This window comes from Ochlerotatus camptorhynchus, unplaced genomic scaffold (assembly GCF_037179485.1).
Source record: "Ochlerotatus camptorhynchus isolate MF236.1 unplaced genomic scaffold, CSIRO-AGI_Acam_v1.1 ptg000094l, whole genome shotgun sequence".
Lineage (NCBI taxonomy): Eukaryota > Metazoa > Arthropoda > Insecta > Diptera > Culicidae > Ochlerotatus > Ochlerotatus camptorhynchus.
Genome location: NW_027040584.1, coordinates 6,596,186 through 6,613,047, shown reverse-complemented (window position 1 = coordinate 6,613,047; position 16,862 = coordinate 6,596,186). Strand labels below are relative to the sequence as shown.

General features: G+C 38.6%; 1 protein-coding gene across 1 annotated transcript in view; it reads right to left on the bottom strand.

The window, feature by feature from the left end:
- Positions 1–16,862, bottom strand: part of LOC135698742 (uncharacterized) — a 98,661-nt gene that overhangs the window by 10,647 nt on the left and 71,152 nt on the right. Inside the window, exons 5-10 of the mRNA XM_065218848.1 lie at positions 14,480–14,819; positions 14,212–14,265; positions 6,849–7,130; positions 6,508–6,636; positions 2,196–2,269; positions 1,013–1,113 (exon numbers count right to left, since the gene is read on the bottom strand). Of these exons, the coding sequence (XP_065074920.1) occupies positions 1,013–1,113; positions 2,196–2,269; positions 6,508–6,636; positions 6,849–7,130; positions 14,212–14,265; positions 14,480–14,819 (980 nt within the window). The remainder of the gene's footprint in view (positions 1–1,012; positions 1,114–2,195; positions 2,270–6,507; positions 6,637–6,848; positions 7,131–14,211; positions 14,266–14,479; positions 14,820–16,862) is intronic.

Sequence of the window (16,862 nt, the reverse complement as noted above, 5' to 3'; positions counted from 1 at the left end):
TTCCCACAGGCTTAGTCTCGTATCATAAGAGGCTTGCAAACCAAGCGAACCCGTACGGTTGAAAACATCGGATATTGGCCTCTAGCCGAAAAGGCAGTTCTGGGAAAGATAAAGCAATTGCCTTTGGCAAAAATCCGGATAAGCTAGGGTTGAGGTTTACGTTTCGAGTTTCGAGAATGATGTTTCAAAGTTACATGGAAACAAGAATTTAATTCCGTTAAAGTCACAATTCAATCACATTTTGTATTAAAGCATGGCAATGAATCAAGGTGTAACATCGTATGGTTGAGTGTGTTAAGAGAATGACGAGAAAAATCAATTTGCAGCGATGAGTGAATACGTGTATGTAATCTTCTTTTCGTAGCCTATAGCGCGGAAAAAGACATCTCCACAGCTTCCATTCGTGGAGAATAAAGTGCTGTCCAGATGACAATGACGCTAGCATAGAGGTACAGTAATCCCTCCATTTATGCGGTGGGTGGTACCGTCCACCCAAAGCTAGTTTTAGGCTGTCCTTCAACCAATTGAGCTGATTTTCTGTAGATGACTAGTTTATGGTTGACAATAATCACATACAAAAAATCAGTGTAATTGGTTAAAGGACAGCCGAGAAACAGCATTGGGTGGACGGTACCACCCACCGTATACATGTACGGATACGGGAAAGAATTATCTTTGTAGAGCTCGCTGTATGCCACCATTTGCCAGAGTATGGTCGTATTTTACGGAGGGATTAAATGTCGATTGGAACGAGTAGCGGGGCTCGGTTTGAAGCAAAGTTTTCCTGAATAGATACGAGAAAAAGTGTGCAGAGACCACTAAAGGACACAAAAACCTTGCACACCGCAAAAATTCAATGTTTTATACGCCGACGAGTAAAAAATGAATCATGCTGCTACTGGTGGAAAATTGTCCGCTGCCTGTTGTAAGTACGTTGGACGACGAACAATAGAAGGAACACAATTTAAACGATTTTTTATGAGCTTTCACTTCTTTTGTATGTATGCCTTACCCGTCATTGTGTGTTTCCATCTGGAATTTGTCTCCTGGTTCTAACAGACGACCTCCAGGTTGACGCTCCCAGTACTTTACAGCTTCCGGGAATGCTTCCACCTGAAAGTTAGAAGAACAGATCGCATATCAAGGAATGTGGTTTGATACGCGAAAGATCAGATAATTAAACCACTGACAAATATAAATGGATCGTGTTTCTCGACAGATTGTAGTCGTTGATGGAATTTTCTATTTTTTTTAAATCGTAGTTTGATTCCACTTGCATGGTTAGGAATTGTATTTGTAATCAAATGGCTATCTACGCCTCGAGTTCATCTAGATGGTTGAATTTAATCCTACGTCCTCTCTATGCTAAAGGGCTTTCGAGTATTGTTTTCATTTTTATTCGTAGAACCTAGTCGAACCACCACCAACGATTGGTAACCGTCAACTTTGAACGATGGTGGCGTGGCTGCTCTTGCTAACATCTTAGGAAAATTGTTTACGCTGTGTTGCCTCTGGGGACTCAGTTTCTCGATGAAGGAAATAAAGGATGATGCTTATCAAGCGCAATCCAGACGCCAACCGCAAGCGTTACCTGAGAGCGTTCTACTGACAGAAGCGTCAAACGAAGTATAAATTTAGATTTATGACTGCCACCGGGCACTAACGAGAAAAACAGCCTTAGATGGCGTGCTGAACCAAGGTGGTATGGGATAGGCCTAGACTTGTCAAAATTTATTCCAAAATGAAACAAAACTCAGGAAAGGGTTCCGTTCGGTTGAATTGTGGGAACAAGGTGAAGGGAAATATGAGATAACTTAAATTGAACTTGAGTGGGGATGGGCGGGCACCAATGCTCCTTTTCGTTGGTGGCCAAGAGATTTATGGAGTTCGACGTCGATGGGGAAATAGCATGAAACGAGAGCTTGGGCGAACTTTTTGGTTTTCGAAATACCAGGTAGACGGGTGTTTCGATATCGTGTAATTGAATCGGAGCTTGCAATGTGAAGAAATTGAATCATATCTTACTTGAACAATCTTGGAAAGTTTTCAATAAACGCAAGGATAAACTTTAGTATTTGGTTATTCAATGTTAGGGAAGTTTTTATTCAGTATGAACTGGATGTAAGTTTCTCCGTTTGTTGATTTTACTTGGACTTACTTTGAATTCTGGGAAATTTTAGGAATTATCTACTCACCTCACACTCGAATGTAGCCGTCGAGTCATTTACAGCGTAGATCATTTGGTTGCGCACTCTTATCAACGGCGGAACTAGAAGGTGTCAAATGCAATCGTAAACGGAATCAGTTAGCACACAAGAATTGAATTATGTTTGAAAATTGGAAGTTGATTCATAATTCTGTTTCACACCACACCCTAGACGGCTAAAAAAGCTCTCCTCGTTCAGAAATAGCAAAACCGAGTGAATAAAGCAACATTTTGTGTACATGTTTTGCGGTGTTAATCGCTTCCTGAGGTACTTCCTTCCGTAGCAATGCCAAAAGTCTGCTCCGAGAAGCGAGAAAGCTGCTGCACAATGAGTGAAAAACAGTGAAATGTATATTCCCCGCATTGCATGAAACAATGATACGTGCTACTATTTCGGTATGTTCAGAAAAGTACGATCCTATGCGGGAAAATGCACGCGTCGTATTGGGAAAGTTGTTCTCTCGAAATGTTTTCCAGTCGGGCACTGTTGTTGCGCGTAGATGAAAAATGACTCTCGCGGGACGAGCACGTGAAAGTGATTAAAGCACAGTTAGTTCAGGAACTACAGCACGAAGTTTCGACTTGCATAGGTATGAATAGAAAACTACGAAAATTGAACAACAGTGGATCTGTGAGAATGCCTATTGTCGTAGATTCATAAAACCAGCAACGGTGGATTGATAGTGGGAAATTGTTGAAAAATCATATCAAATACATATTAGATAATCAAGAGCGGCCTAGAGTTTAAAAACTGTTTACAATGTTTTTTTTTAAGTTGAAATGTCCAAGCATCTATATAAAAAAAAACTAACAAATGAAAATGAAAATGTCCCAAACACCAAAATAAAATAAAGGATTTATAAATGTTGAGAATTTGTTTAACTAGTGTCCTTAGACAGGTAGATAGCGCCATTGGGCACCTGTGTAAGGATAGCATTTTAACAAATTCTAAATGAGCCCATTTTAACTGTTCAAACTAACGGGGTTCTACGGTATAACAAAGAACTGTTCCCGCTATTATAACTACCCAAATTTGAGTATGATCCAATCATATAGATCCAATAATTACAATGATATTCACAAATGAATATAATCGACCTGAATCCACTTTTGACCGATTTGGATGGATCTTATTCCGATTTGGGTGGTTTTGAAATACGTTTACAGCATCCTAAGATTGTGTTTGTTTTAACATATAAATAAAAATAAATTTAACTACAAAACCGATTATCATTTTCATTTCATTTTCATTTCATTTTCAAGCACAGAAGGGGGTCATAGGGCCAAGTCACCAGCGAAAAATCGCTGTCCATACTGCACCAGGGTAGAGGTATAGATTTGGCATCACAGAATAATAACCACAGGGGTCAAATGAATCCTGTTTACGATACCGGATAGTAAGGAAAGCTGTTGAACATAGGGGATAGTCAGAGTAACAGCAATAATAGTGAAAGTTAGGAAAATAAGCAGGTAGAGATGGTTGATTTGCAATGGCTATCGACTCTGTTATATGGCCTACCGTATCAGATTCAAATTTAATGTCGTTTAATATTGCGCTTATTACTTTGCATTGATACATCCGCGTAGTAAACCGATTGAATAAGTAAATCCGTTTCGAACGAAATATCTAAATTATGTAAGTTACGAAAACCGCGTGAATTCCGAAAGCCATGCGAGACAACCGAAGCGAGGAAAAAAGGCTTATTATCATTTAAAGAGTGCCACCAAAATCAAAGTGATAGCCTATGTTGGCAAGTTGATTAATTTTGGTTTCCTCCCTAAATATTCTACTTATTTTACTGTTGAGCTTTGTTTCAATTTAGTTATTTTACCGCACGTATCAATCATTTCAAGATTTCGCGACCGTACCGAACAAATTCTATACTACAGAAGCTCAAAAAAAACTTTTGGTGAGCTCTACCGCATTGCGAATCACTTCTGCATAAGCTCCGAAGACGTAGGCGCGTTGATTCCGACAGCCGCGAAAAGTTAAACATGCATCAATACCACATAAGGAAAGATCGATTTTACGTATGGTTTAGTTCATAGATTAACATTGACTGCTGTTTACAAATGTAAGTACTTGAACACTAAGAAATAAGTTAACTTAAATGCTTTAACCGCATATATAAGAGATTTCGCGTATTGAGAGAATTATATAGTAATCGAGTACAACAAACTCAGGGGAATACAATACCTCCAAAAGTTTAAAAGCTATTAATTGTCACATACCTCTACTTTTACTTATTTCCTAAACTATTCCTCTCCTTGTTAATCTGCTAAATGCTATTGGTCTGCCTGCGTTTTCTTTTTAAAGTTCAAGACTAAATAAGAAGATTTATTCTACAACTTTAAAGGTTAGTTGCCTCTCTAAGCGGACCCCCCGCATCCTAATTCTTTTGTTAATCTACTTAATGTTATTAGACTTTCTGAAGTTTGTTATTTAAGTTCATTTGATGATTATGATATCTCATTAGTCTAATTTAATAAATTATTAAAAGCTCTAATTCACCTAATCAAGCATAACCCATGCTTTATTAAGTACCTGCACTTGTGCTTGTAATCTAAAATTAAACGTGTTTCAAGTACTTTGGATTTAAGCCTATACCTATTTATTATATCTTAGTTCGACCCAGGTAACACCTTCATGTGACTAAAATGCTTCATTTTGAAGTTAGTTTCCTAGCTGATATTTAAATTATATAGGGTATATGTTCCAATTACGCTCTCACGTTTCCACTATGTCGCACCACAAAAATACTTATGGGTATGTCACAATAGAAGCACACCACAGTGGAAATCCCGAACCATAGTTCAAACACTTATCCCAAATCAAAATGAAGCACATATAAGATTAGTTACAATACCATGTACCAAAATGGTGTTTAACGTTGTTCCCTGAGTAATACCTCAATGAAAACAACAATGAAAGCTTGTCACGCAAATAGAAGGAGCACTGATGAGCACTTTCTGAAATATTTCAATAGTATAAATCCCTTGCAAACCCAAATAAACCTATCTGCGTAAAAAATAAATAAAATAAAAGTGATTTGCGGCAAAACCCGCCAGTATCACACCCAACGTCAGTGCCTATACGTAAGCGTACTACGACGCGGCTCTCAATAAAAGGAGTAACAAGTGTGATACTATCACTGCTAGACTAGATCTTTGGTTCTCTCATGCAGTGGTTTATCAGAGAGGGGAAGCTAAGTAATCGCCATTGCCTGCCCATGACGCCATTCTATCGCGGCATGAGCCAGCAACGCCGACCATAAACCTACCGTCTCCAACACTCCACTAGCATGAAATTAAGCCCGCCCACCAATAGCAAGGTGCAAAAACTAGCCAAGGGGAGGGAATTTAACTACAAAACCGATTATCGTATCTAAATTGTATCCGAAAAAAAGTTGTTAACCCCGGAGATGAACTGGCGATAGGCTAAAAATCTCCTTAATAAAGAATTAAAAAAAATAAGTTGTTAACAAGAGCTTTGTAGGATAAATATTCACGGACATTTTTGTTCGTTTATTGTCTTAAAAATCAAAAATATAAAATACCAATTCCTTAAGGATCCACCAATCGATTGTTTCCGTTATGACATTGGTTGCTGGATTTTTGTCAATTATATTTTACACGCTGGTGAAAATCGAATATGAGATTTCCACTTCGCTTCGATCACTATACAGGCATATACTATAGACATGTGTAATGTTTCATCCAAATCAGATAGGGTCGGCTGGATCACCAAAGAATTGTAAGGCTCTTCAATTAAAGTGTGGACGTCTGTCACTAGTTCAAATCTCATTCCCGAAAACTAAATTCCCAATGTCGAAGAAGGCTGAACACATGGGCCATTTTGATTGCTTTCTACAAAATGCGTAGCAAAATGCAGCTATGTATCACGAATGTGCCATTAATTCTACCGATTCAATATGATCGAAATCCTCCTACATATAATCCTCAATACATTTCAACGTCAATGTTGTATTCTGAATTATAAATTCAATCACATTGCTGTACTCAATTTACGCGAAAGCATCAATGTATCATCTAGCAATAGTTTTAATTAGATGTAGTATCCAAATCATGACAAAACACACAGATCAGTATTCGCGAATTGAAATAGTTCAAAACATAATTTCGTTGTAAAATTCAAGCTAATCCATTGCAAATTGAAACTGAAGCACTCAAGCACAGCAGCTTACGGAGGAGAGTTCTTTTGCCTTTGTCCGTGGAGGATGGGAAGGGGTACGGCAAATAAAGTGATGAAATTCCTGCCTCAGCTGGTCAATGGTACATACATTGAACTTCGATGTTGAACGTCTGGTTCGCCGGTGGTGGAATTCCGTTGTCTGCCAAGCACTGATAAGCTCCCATGTGCACTCGATTGATTTTGGTAATGTTGAGCGTGTGGCCGGCCATCGACGAAGCTGCAGGTTGTCGTCATCCATCGGCCAGAACATGAACGAGTCAAACGAAAGACAATAGCCGGTGGCATGGAACGAAGAGAGCATGTTGAGAAGAGAAGCATGAAAGTTTTAAATTCAATTTTCCATCCTACAGCTCCCGATAGGACAATAGACGACTTTGGTAACACACTGTGAAAGGATTCTAAAAGCATGAAGGAATGGCTCTTTATTACCTTGCCATGCACCATTGGAGATTGTTTTTCCGTCCTCTCGGCGCCATTCGACGTGTGGTTTAGGCGTTCCAGTGGCAGCACATCGCAATCTGAGGTGATTGCCCTCCTTAACTATTATGGGACGGAGTGCTTCCGGTGTGCCCGATCCGGCTATCGTGGGTGGTACGAGCAGCTCATTGGAAAACGTATCGTTGACCTTAATTTTCCACGCGTTGATACCGGGTGTTCCGGGCGTACCGTTGATACCCGATCGTCCAGGCTTACCTCGGGGTCCGTGTAGGCCTGCAATATGGGAACAAATAAAAGCGGCTTAATTTTTACACTGAACGAAATGTTTTAAAATTTAAAATAAATATTTATAACTTTAATTCACTGCATGCAATTGCTTCCAAATAAGAATCCTTCCATGAACCATGTCCAATCTTTTACTGAAATTCAATATTTATAAACGTGTTTTGTTCTCCGTGCACTTACTTCCAACAAACAAAATTCAACGCTTTCCTTTTAAACCTTTCATCGGATGCCTTAAAAACTCAAAATTACTTCGTCAGGTGAAAAAAGTAATCCAACACGTTCTTAACTGCTCCCTCCAAAAAATGCCTTCCTACACTACACTCTTCCACATACAAACACAAACCCACACACACATCACATCTTTTTGTATGAAGCTGCCTGACGTTAACCAGCTTTCTGGATTTCTCTCAACCTGCCAAGCTTGCGTGTAGCAGCAAAAGCAATCAATCTTCCTTTGGAATGGATATGGTGGTTGGATGAACCGGGGTATCTTTGAACCAAACAATCGGGAACTGTCGGGAAATGAAAAACAAATCTTCAACGAATAAAGCAATCGACGGATATAATAACAACCTTGCTGAAGGTGTGTTCTCGGAACAAGTATTGTCGACTTGTTTGAATTTATTTGTTAGTATCGAAGAGATCCAAGGAGCTGGTTACTGTACTTAAAATGGAATGGTTGCTGAGGTTTTACGATGAGAAAATAATAATAATAATAATAATAACGAATAACTTGTATGCTAGTTTCATCAGCTATGTTTGGCCCCTTAAGTAAAAATTAGTTAGAAGGCATGATTATTGCATAATGGAAAATATTTGTATTGATAGCTACACCCAACCGGAAGATGTGAGATTCTATCACAGATTTGTACAGAATTTGCAATGTTTCGCGACATGCATAGATTCTGTAATGCGGTCACCGGAAGGTTCCTAATATAATTTTGTAATTTGTATGCTAGATTATTATTCCGGCAAGAACTGCCGTTATATTTGTTGTATGAATGCAGATGATGTAATAAATCCAACCTTATATTGGATGTAAGAGGAATTTGTTTTGCGTGTAGTTATTATGAATATGCTTAAACAAATTTTGTGAAATTGCCGCCTGTAATTTAAAAATATTTACAAAGCCTCAATTACCGAAAACATTTTAATTTTGGATGATTTATAGTATTTACAAAAATAAGGCTAGCTGTCTGTAAATAGTGATGGGATGAAAATTGACCGCTTACCATGATTCATTAATTGAATTTTTGATTTTACTCTTCAAACATAAATGTTACTACACTATTATTAAACATATTAACTCGATCATAAACAAATTGCTGTATGAGTCTAAAGCAAGAATATAAATTAAAAACAAACATAAAACAACGAGACACCGCCATAGAAGATGAGCATACTAAAAAGGATTCTTTGCATAGATATACGCAAAGTGCCTTACCATTTTCGTGTGTCGTATTCTTACGATTTTCAGTTGGAGTAAGCGGATGTTACACACAACAAGTTTGTTTTTCCCTAAAGGAAGAGTAAATTTGCTCGTTTGCTGAATGTAATATCATGCAAAGCCTTTGTAATCTAATCTAGGGTTGAAATGCTCTATTTCAAAGGGAAAGGTGGTAACATTCATGCCAACGCAAAAGATGTGTTTTGCATCAATCTTTTTTAATATTATTGCACGAAATGTGCTCTTTACTTTGTTACGTGGGAAGTTGAAGTAAGAGAAATTCGATATATCTCAGTAGTAACTTTAAGGTGCATTGAGGTCACCTTTTTCTTTATCTTAAATCCAGCAGCACAACAATAAGGTGGAAAAGGCCACAAATCTTCCAAAACCAACAAGAATGGCACTTTTCTATGTTTTGCCTCGTTATCAAAGTGGACCCAGCTCTGAAGTGTCCCTTGGGTATTCTAAACGACAGCTTTTATCTACCCCACTTTTGTTTGGTTTTCATTCAATCCATTTTGTGTTTTTCTGCTTGAAAAAGATCAGATGATATCTAGAAGCTAGTTGTCTTTTTACTTATGACACATTTCCTTTTTTCGAGAGTCCTCGAGAAAAAAAAAAAGGCAGACTTGTTACACTAAGATCATAATCCATCACATCCCGTAGCTCGTAAAGTGGAGGGATGATGTTGATATCTACCAGTGCAAGAAAATGGGTAGCTCATCAATATTGCACGACGAGAAGCATCGTTCGAGGTCGGGATCATTTATTTTTTCGATAATCTCTCCCGTAATCGATGGCGAATGATTGGGCATTATTGAAATCCACGTCCTGCTACTGCATTGTAGTAGAACGAGCAAAAGCCATTATAATGGTTGGTAAAAGATTGATGCATAATTGACTTCCGCCAAGTTGTCGATCCGACTGACAGCTGCTTTGGGTGTCGAGTTATATGGACTCGGTTGGATACCGACCGGAAATGACAGCTTGGCAGGAATGTGAGAAGAGCACCAAGCAATCACTTTAGGCTATGGATGCGTGAATGATGAATGCATTTGCCTAGTGGTACTGCTATACGGATAAAGGAAAGGAATTTGAGTTGTAGGTCAATAGGAGCTATTTCGTGGTGCAATTGTGCAAATATATTTTGTAAAGTTTACGTATTATTTGGATTGCATAGTGACAAAAACATTAGTCGATGACGTAATCGATTTAAAAGTAGCTCTTGGGATCATTACATCCCTTTTGGAACTTTACGTCTAGCTTCAGCATAATGTTCTTTTAGACAAAGTTGTTGATCGAAAGCTTTCTAAGTCTAATTTAGATGTAAACGTTGGGAGGTTGGGGAGTGGCAATTTATATTTTAGAGCAGCGGGCTTTTGATGATTGCCCTAAGAGATGAACTAGCCTATGGCTAAAAATATCTTTAATAAAGAAAATTTGGGTTTTGCACAATAATCTGTTAGATTTGATTGATCTGAAGTGACCCACCGGTCGGTAGCTCGTGGACCGTACGTTGAGAGAAACTAATTTATTAATTTTGGAAATTCATCAGGATTTTTATACGATCAATTTCTATTTTAATTATGATGATAAGATCAGATGGTATTCATAATTCCTTTTTTATATTGATTGATAAAACAGCAAAAGGGTTTATCTTCCATTTAATTCCACTTAATTAATTTTGGTATCCATGACAGATACGTATTTCGGCTACAATGTGCAGTCTTCATCAGTGTCATTCCCACTAAAGAACTTATCAAAATCTAACCCCCTTAAGTACTCATCCCCTAGGTAAAAAAGTCAAGATCATAGGTATAAAAATGAAACTACAATGTGTTGAATCGGAACCTACCTAACTAATAAAAACCAAAGATTTAAGTAAGCTAAAGGAGAAAAATCTATACAAATCTATACAAATCTTCAATATTGATTGATGTTTTTCTAGAGGATTTAGTAAGTAGCTAGGGAAAATGGCTCGAAAAATGGATTTTTTTTGTTGCCAAATAGCTTTAATTGTAGCTTAAATATGGTATTTAAATGGTTCTCAATGCGTTCATATAACATTCTTGAAGAGCTTCGAGAATACACCTTTCAGGACCTTCTCCAGGGTGGGCCAACTAGACATTTGATAGTCAAGAGATAAACTAGCCTTTGGTTAAAAATCTCTTAAATAAAGATTGAAAAAAACACATGATTGTCTTAATAAGGTTTTGGTGGATGCATCAATGCTAAAGCAGCCTTCACCAGGGTTTTATGAATGTTGTTTTATGGTGGCTTTGTAGTATTTCATTAAAAATAAAATGTCACTTGGGTTGGTACTATGCGGTACTTCCACCTCAATTAGTGGTCCTTCCCCTTGTCCAGTAACTCCTACCCTTACCTCCCGTAGATGCCGGTTGGAGTACGAGTAACCATAAGTTAGATCGGTTAACCAATCCTGGTGGGACATTGATCGTATGGTGACAGCCAAGCCAGAAACTAGCCTGAAAAATCCAATCCACCATTAAAGTATTGGAAAAATCAATCTCAATAATCCGTCTCACAGTGTTTACAACAGAGAAATCTTGTTGAAATCATCTCCCGAGAACTTGGTGAAATTAAAGTTGATTTCTGTATTAATTTTGCAAAAAAAGGTCACTGCAGTTTTAATTTAATGATTTCTTTAAAACAAACTGTTGAAGTAAGCAGTGCTTTTTCAACTCGTTTGCCACACACACATATTATAAAGGGTGATACGGTCAAAATTTGGTCAATATCAACTTGACGTATTTCTTTCAATTTTGCATTTAAAAAACCTGAACACCCCTCATTTTGAAGGTGTGTGTGTGTAGAATGTTGCTCCTATTTTGATTTTGGAATTCACTCTTCAGTTGTCAAAATGCCGTCCAAGCAAGAAGAGCAGCGTATCAAAATTTTGCTCGCGCATCGCGAAAATCCGAGCTACTCGCACGCAAAGTTGGCAAAATCGCTAAAAGTTGCCAAATCAACCGTTACAAATGTAATTAAAGTGTTTGGGGAACGTTTGTCGACAGCCAGGAAGTCTGGATCGGGGGGAAATCGAAAACCGGAAGCCGCTGAGACGACAAAGAGAGTTGCCGGTAGTTTCAAGCGAAACCCTAACCTCTCTCTCCGAGATGCCGCAAATAAGCTGGGTGTATCGTCTACAACCGTGCATCGAGCCAAAAAACGAGCCGGACTATCGACTTACAAGAAGGTAGTGACTCCAAATCGCGATGATAAACAAAATACGACAGCCAAAGCGCGATCCCGGAGGCTGTACACGACGATGCTGACGAAGTTTGACTGCGTGGTAATGGACGACGAAACCTACGTCAAAGCCGACTACAAGCAGCTTCCGGGACAGGAGTTTTATACGGCAAAAGTAAGGGGAAAGGTAGCAGATGTTTTCAAGCACATGAAACTGTCAAAGTTCGCAAAGAAATATCTGGTTTGGCAAGCCATCTGTACCTGTGGCTTGAAAAGCAGCATTTTCATAGCTTCCGGGACTATCAACCAAGAAATTTACGTGAAAGAGTGTTTGAATAAACGTCTGCTGCCTTTCCTGAAGAAACACGGTTGTTCCGTACTGTTTTGGCCGGATTTGGCATCTTGCCATTACGGTAAAAAGGCCATGGAGTGGTACGCCGCCAACAACGTGCAGGTGGTTCCCAAGGACAAGAACCCTCCCAACACGCCAGAGCTCCGCCCAATTGAGAAATACTGGGCTATTGTCAAGCGGAACCTAAAGAAGACCAAAAAAACTGCTAAGGGCGAGCAGCAGTTCAAGGCAAACTGGCTTTCTGCGGCGAAGAAGGTGGACAAGGTGGCTGTACAAAATCTGATGGCAGGGGTCAAGCGTAAGGCCCGGCAATTCGGATTTGGAAAAGCGGAAGCCTAACTGAATATTTTTCCTGAATTTTATACTAATTGAACTTGAACAAGAAATTTAATTTGATTTTTTAAATAAACGATTTCACCGATTTACACGCGTTTTCCCTTGACCAAATTTTGACCGTATCACCCTTTAAAACTTAAAATGTCACTTGGGTTGGTACTATGCGGTACTTCCACCTCAATTAGTGATCCTTAGCTACTTGTCCAGTAACTCTACCTCTCGTAGATGCCGGCTGGAGTACGAGTAACCATAAGCTAGATCAGTTAACCAATCCTGGTGGTCGTATGGTGACAGCCAAGCCAGAAACTGGTCCGAAAAATCCAATCCACCACCAATAGAGTATTGGAAAAATAAATCTCAATAATCCATCCCTGAGTGTTAACAACAGAGAAATCTTGTTTAAATCATCCCCCGAGTTAAAAATTGGTGAAATTAAAGTTGATTTCTGTATTAATTTTGCAAAAAAGGTCACTGCAGTTTGAATCTAATGACTTCTTTAAAACAAACTGTTGAAGTAAGCAGTGCTTTTTCAACTCGGTTGCCACACAGGTAGCGATATTATAGTATTGTTTTTGTTAGTAAGTAGCATGGAGCCCTGTCAAACATTATAACAATTGGAAAACTTGTGATCTAGTGCTTTTTAGTTAAATGTGTTCTATTTAAAGCAATTAGGAATGTTTTTTTTAATGCTGAACTAATTATATCGATTGCCCAAGGATATTTGAAGTAGATTTCTTAATATTAAGATTTTTTAATTGCTTCAATATTTTTGATTATTTTTCTCTATGCTGGTTTGTATTGGAAAGGGAGGACCAAATCGGTGTGGTTCTTGTTACTTACATATACAAAACATCTTATTTTTCCATAATTTCATAAAACATTTTTTTAGTCGAAATGAATGAAAGGTTGTGATTGGATTGTATGAGCGGTGTGCCTTTCATTCATTTCGACTAAAAAAATGTTTTATGAAATTATGGAATAATAAGATGTTTTGTATATTTAAGTAACAAGTAAAGATGCAAATTTAACTTTGACAGAATCACAATGAGCGATTTTCTGATCGCCACTTCGCGAAGAGTAAAGAGCGAAGAGTGGGTGAGATAAATGACAAAATCGCTTATTGCCACTCTCATTTAGCAACATTGGCAGGTATTATGTGTCAAACACAAACTTCACATTGTTTTCTTGTTGCTTACACAAACAAAACATTATCACAATATCTTATCTAATAATATATAAAACATAGAGAGAGAAGGATTAGTAATTTCCATTTAATTCCATTACCTTATTTGCGTATCCTTGATAGATACGCGTATTTCGTGTACAATGTGCAGACTTCGTCAGTGTCTTGTACTAATTAGTACAAGACACTGAAGAAGTCTGCACATTGTAGACGAAATACGTGTATCTGTCAAGGATAAGTAAGTAAGGTAGTGGAATTAAATGGAAATTACTAATCATTCTCTCTCTCTCTCTCTCTCTTTATCAGGTATTCCACTAAGACGCCCACATTCATCAGGATTCATATAAAACATTTTTTTAACCAAAATGAATGGAAGGCACCCTGAAATCAGGTGTACAGTTAATACTTGCACAATAAAATCTAAATTGTAATTTGCCTCCAAGCAATATATTCATTTATTTTCCATCTTTCACCGACTTGAATAATATATAACTTGAAGAGAGTACTTAATTAAAGACTGTTTAACGATTGATAAACTTACCTCTTGGTCCGAGTACGCCTGGTGGCCCAATTGGTCCCATTGGTCCAGGTGTTCCTGAAGAAAAAGCAGAAAAAAACATCCACTTATTGTTACCGTCATCATAAAAATCAAGGCAAAACTTTTTCCATCAATACTTCAACGAATACGGCCACCGACCGCGCTTCAGGCATCGTCAATTGGCCACGGCGACAGCCCAGTTGTAATCGTTTCAGTCTAAGCGAGGCAAAAGTTTCGTCATAACCATTTCCATTTAACCGCATCCACTCACCGTTTTTTCCGTCTATCCCATTCTGACCGTTAATACCAGGCGTGCCATCCTTTCCATCACGGCCAGGTATACCATCTGCGCCCGCTCTACCGGGGACACCATCTAATCCCGGCTCGCCCGGAACACCATCTCTACCGTCCAGTCCTGGGTTTCCTGGGTATCCGATTTCCCCTTTGGGGCCACGTGGACCCGGCTTACCTTCACGCCCGTCGATACCGGCAGGACCGGGAAGGCCAACATCACCTCGATTTCCTTTCGGGCCTGGAATACCGGGTAGGCCTGGTGGTCCCGGAGGGCAATATTCCTTCGTTGCTCGACAGAAGCCGGTGATTGCGTCAAACTGTAAAAACAAACAAGAAGAACAGACTACCATTAAACTTGTGCCTATCACGTAGCGCAAACATTTACTCTAGGGAATTACTTTTAATGACAATTAAATAGTTTACTGTGCAACAACATCCTGTCACCAAACCAGAACCAACAACTCAAATTGGGCCTCGTCAAAAAATTTCCGGCTTTTACTGGAAAGCAAAGTGGCAACCTACATGCCTTTGGGTCGTGTTTGTTTGGATATTGGCGAGGGATGTGACGATTTGGTTCAAATAATATTTGTTCAGTGCAATCAATGCACCGGAAATAATTTACTGACAATTGGAAGCTGTTGATATTTATTTTGCGTTGGGCTTGAGCTTTCTCACAATGAATCTATCGAGTACGTAATGCTTTTCTTTTGGGTTTGTACAAATTGAATTTTATTTTAATTAATTATGTTGATGCATTTGACAATAGTGTCAAACTGTCAAGCGTTCAATGATTACTTTTAATGGTATTTGTATTAATTTGGTAGACCCCTCGTTTGAACCACAGCAAAGTGCATCAGAGCACCGGTTACAGAGTCTGCAGCAAACATCCACCCTCAGAAATAGTGCCAGTACTATATTTCATACAGTTCTCCTCATAACCATGTCGAGAGCAAGACCATGCCAAACGTACGCTTCGTTTGGTGGTAGTGACAGCGTGCAAAATACCGTAGCACCTTCAACCAACATCTAGCAATGCATAACTGCTCGGTTCGGGTCATGGTGCCAATGTTCTCGCTGGATGCAATGTGATGATGGTGATATGACGTTGTTGTTCCTGTTTAACTTAGTTCAACCGTAACTTCATTTTATGCACGGCGAAATTTCCGAGATTTCTCTGCACGGGCACTGATTTTCCAACTGTTGTTCATGTTTCAGTTGTAGAGAGTTTTCCAAAGTATCCAGTATGCTCACCGGATATAGGGTGAACAGGTGCACTATACAGCATTAATTTTAGCAATGGAAATAATTTGGACTTTTACGCGGTTAGCACCAGAAACCTGGTTATCGGTAGCTCTATACTGCAAGAAGGATGTATATTTCGATCTAACAAAAGTGGTCATGCAGAAAAATTTGGGTTCTGATTTCCTAAACTTGATTGAACTTTATCGAGCCGGTAAAATAAACCCATTAAATGGAAAATTTCTCAACTCATACATTCAGTTTAATGTTTGGTTCTCAGCTTCCAGCTATTGTGAAAAAAGACCTTCTAGTAAACAGAGATTTCGTAAAAACAAAGCTTCCTCCTACGGATCGTCATTTCCATAATCTTTTCCAGGAATCATCCGTGAACGCGAACAGCCTGAGAAAAAAGCGGTCCCCCACCGACAATGTCCCTTGGCTCCCTTCAAAAGGTACTATCAAATGTAACCAGCTTCATCTTCTCGGCTGGAAGTCGTTACCGTTTGGTGGGAGGATGTTATCAAATTATCTCATTATTTCTCCCAACACGTGCATTTGGGCATAGACTGAGGAGATAATAAAAACATCAGATATCCTACTGAGAAGCGAAATCTGATACACATCTTTTGCTCGCGGGCTGAAAAACAAGATATCTGTGTATGTTTGTAGGTGGGTACATACCTCTCGCATTAAAGTTTCATATTCATTGCTAGAAGGTAAACCGAGTTCCCTGTCTGTGCTAATCATTTTATGCTTAGGATTTAATTCGGAAGTCAAATCATTTTGGTGTATAACCAATTGACCACTTTGTCAAGCAGTTTTGGCGTAACTTTCTACCAGCGATTTCTCAAAACTGGAGCAACTAATTTCTATTTTATTATGAAACGCACAAATGTCAGCTACTTTTCTCGTGATTCTAGAAGAAAAAAAAAATCTCAAAATAATCTTTTATTTCGAAGTTCGAGTGGTAGTAAACGTCATTTAAACTGCTCGAATGAAGTGGTTAATTAAAAAAAAATGGTTTATATTTTCACTACATCCCTTCATACATCGTTTTCATGTTAATTGCTACGATATATAGCGCACACGCAATTAGCGCTAGATTTGGTGTAAATTTATGT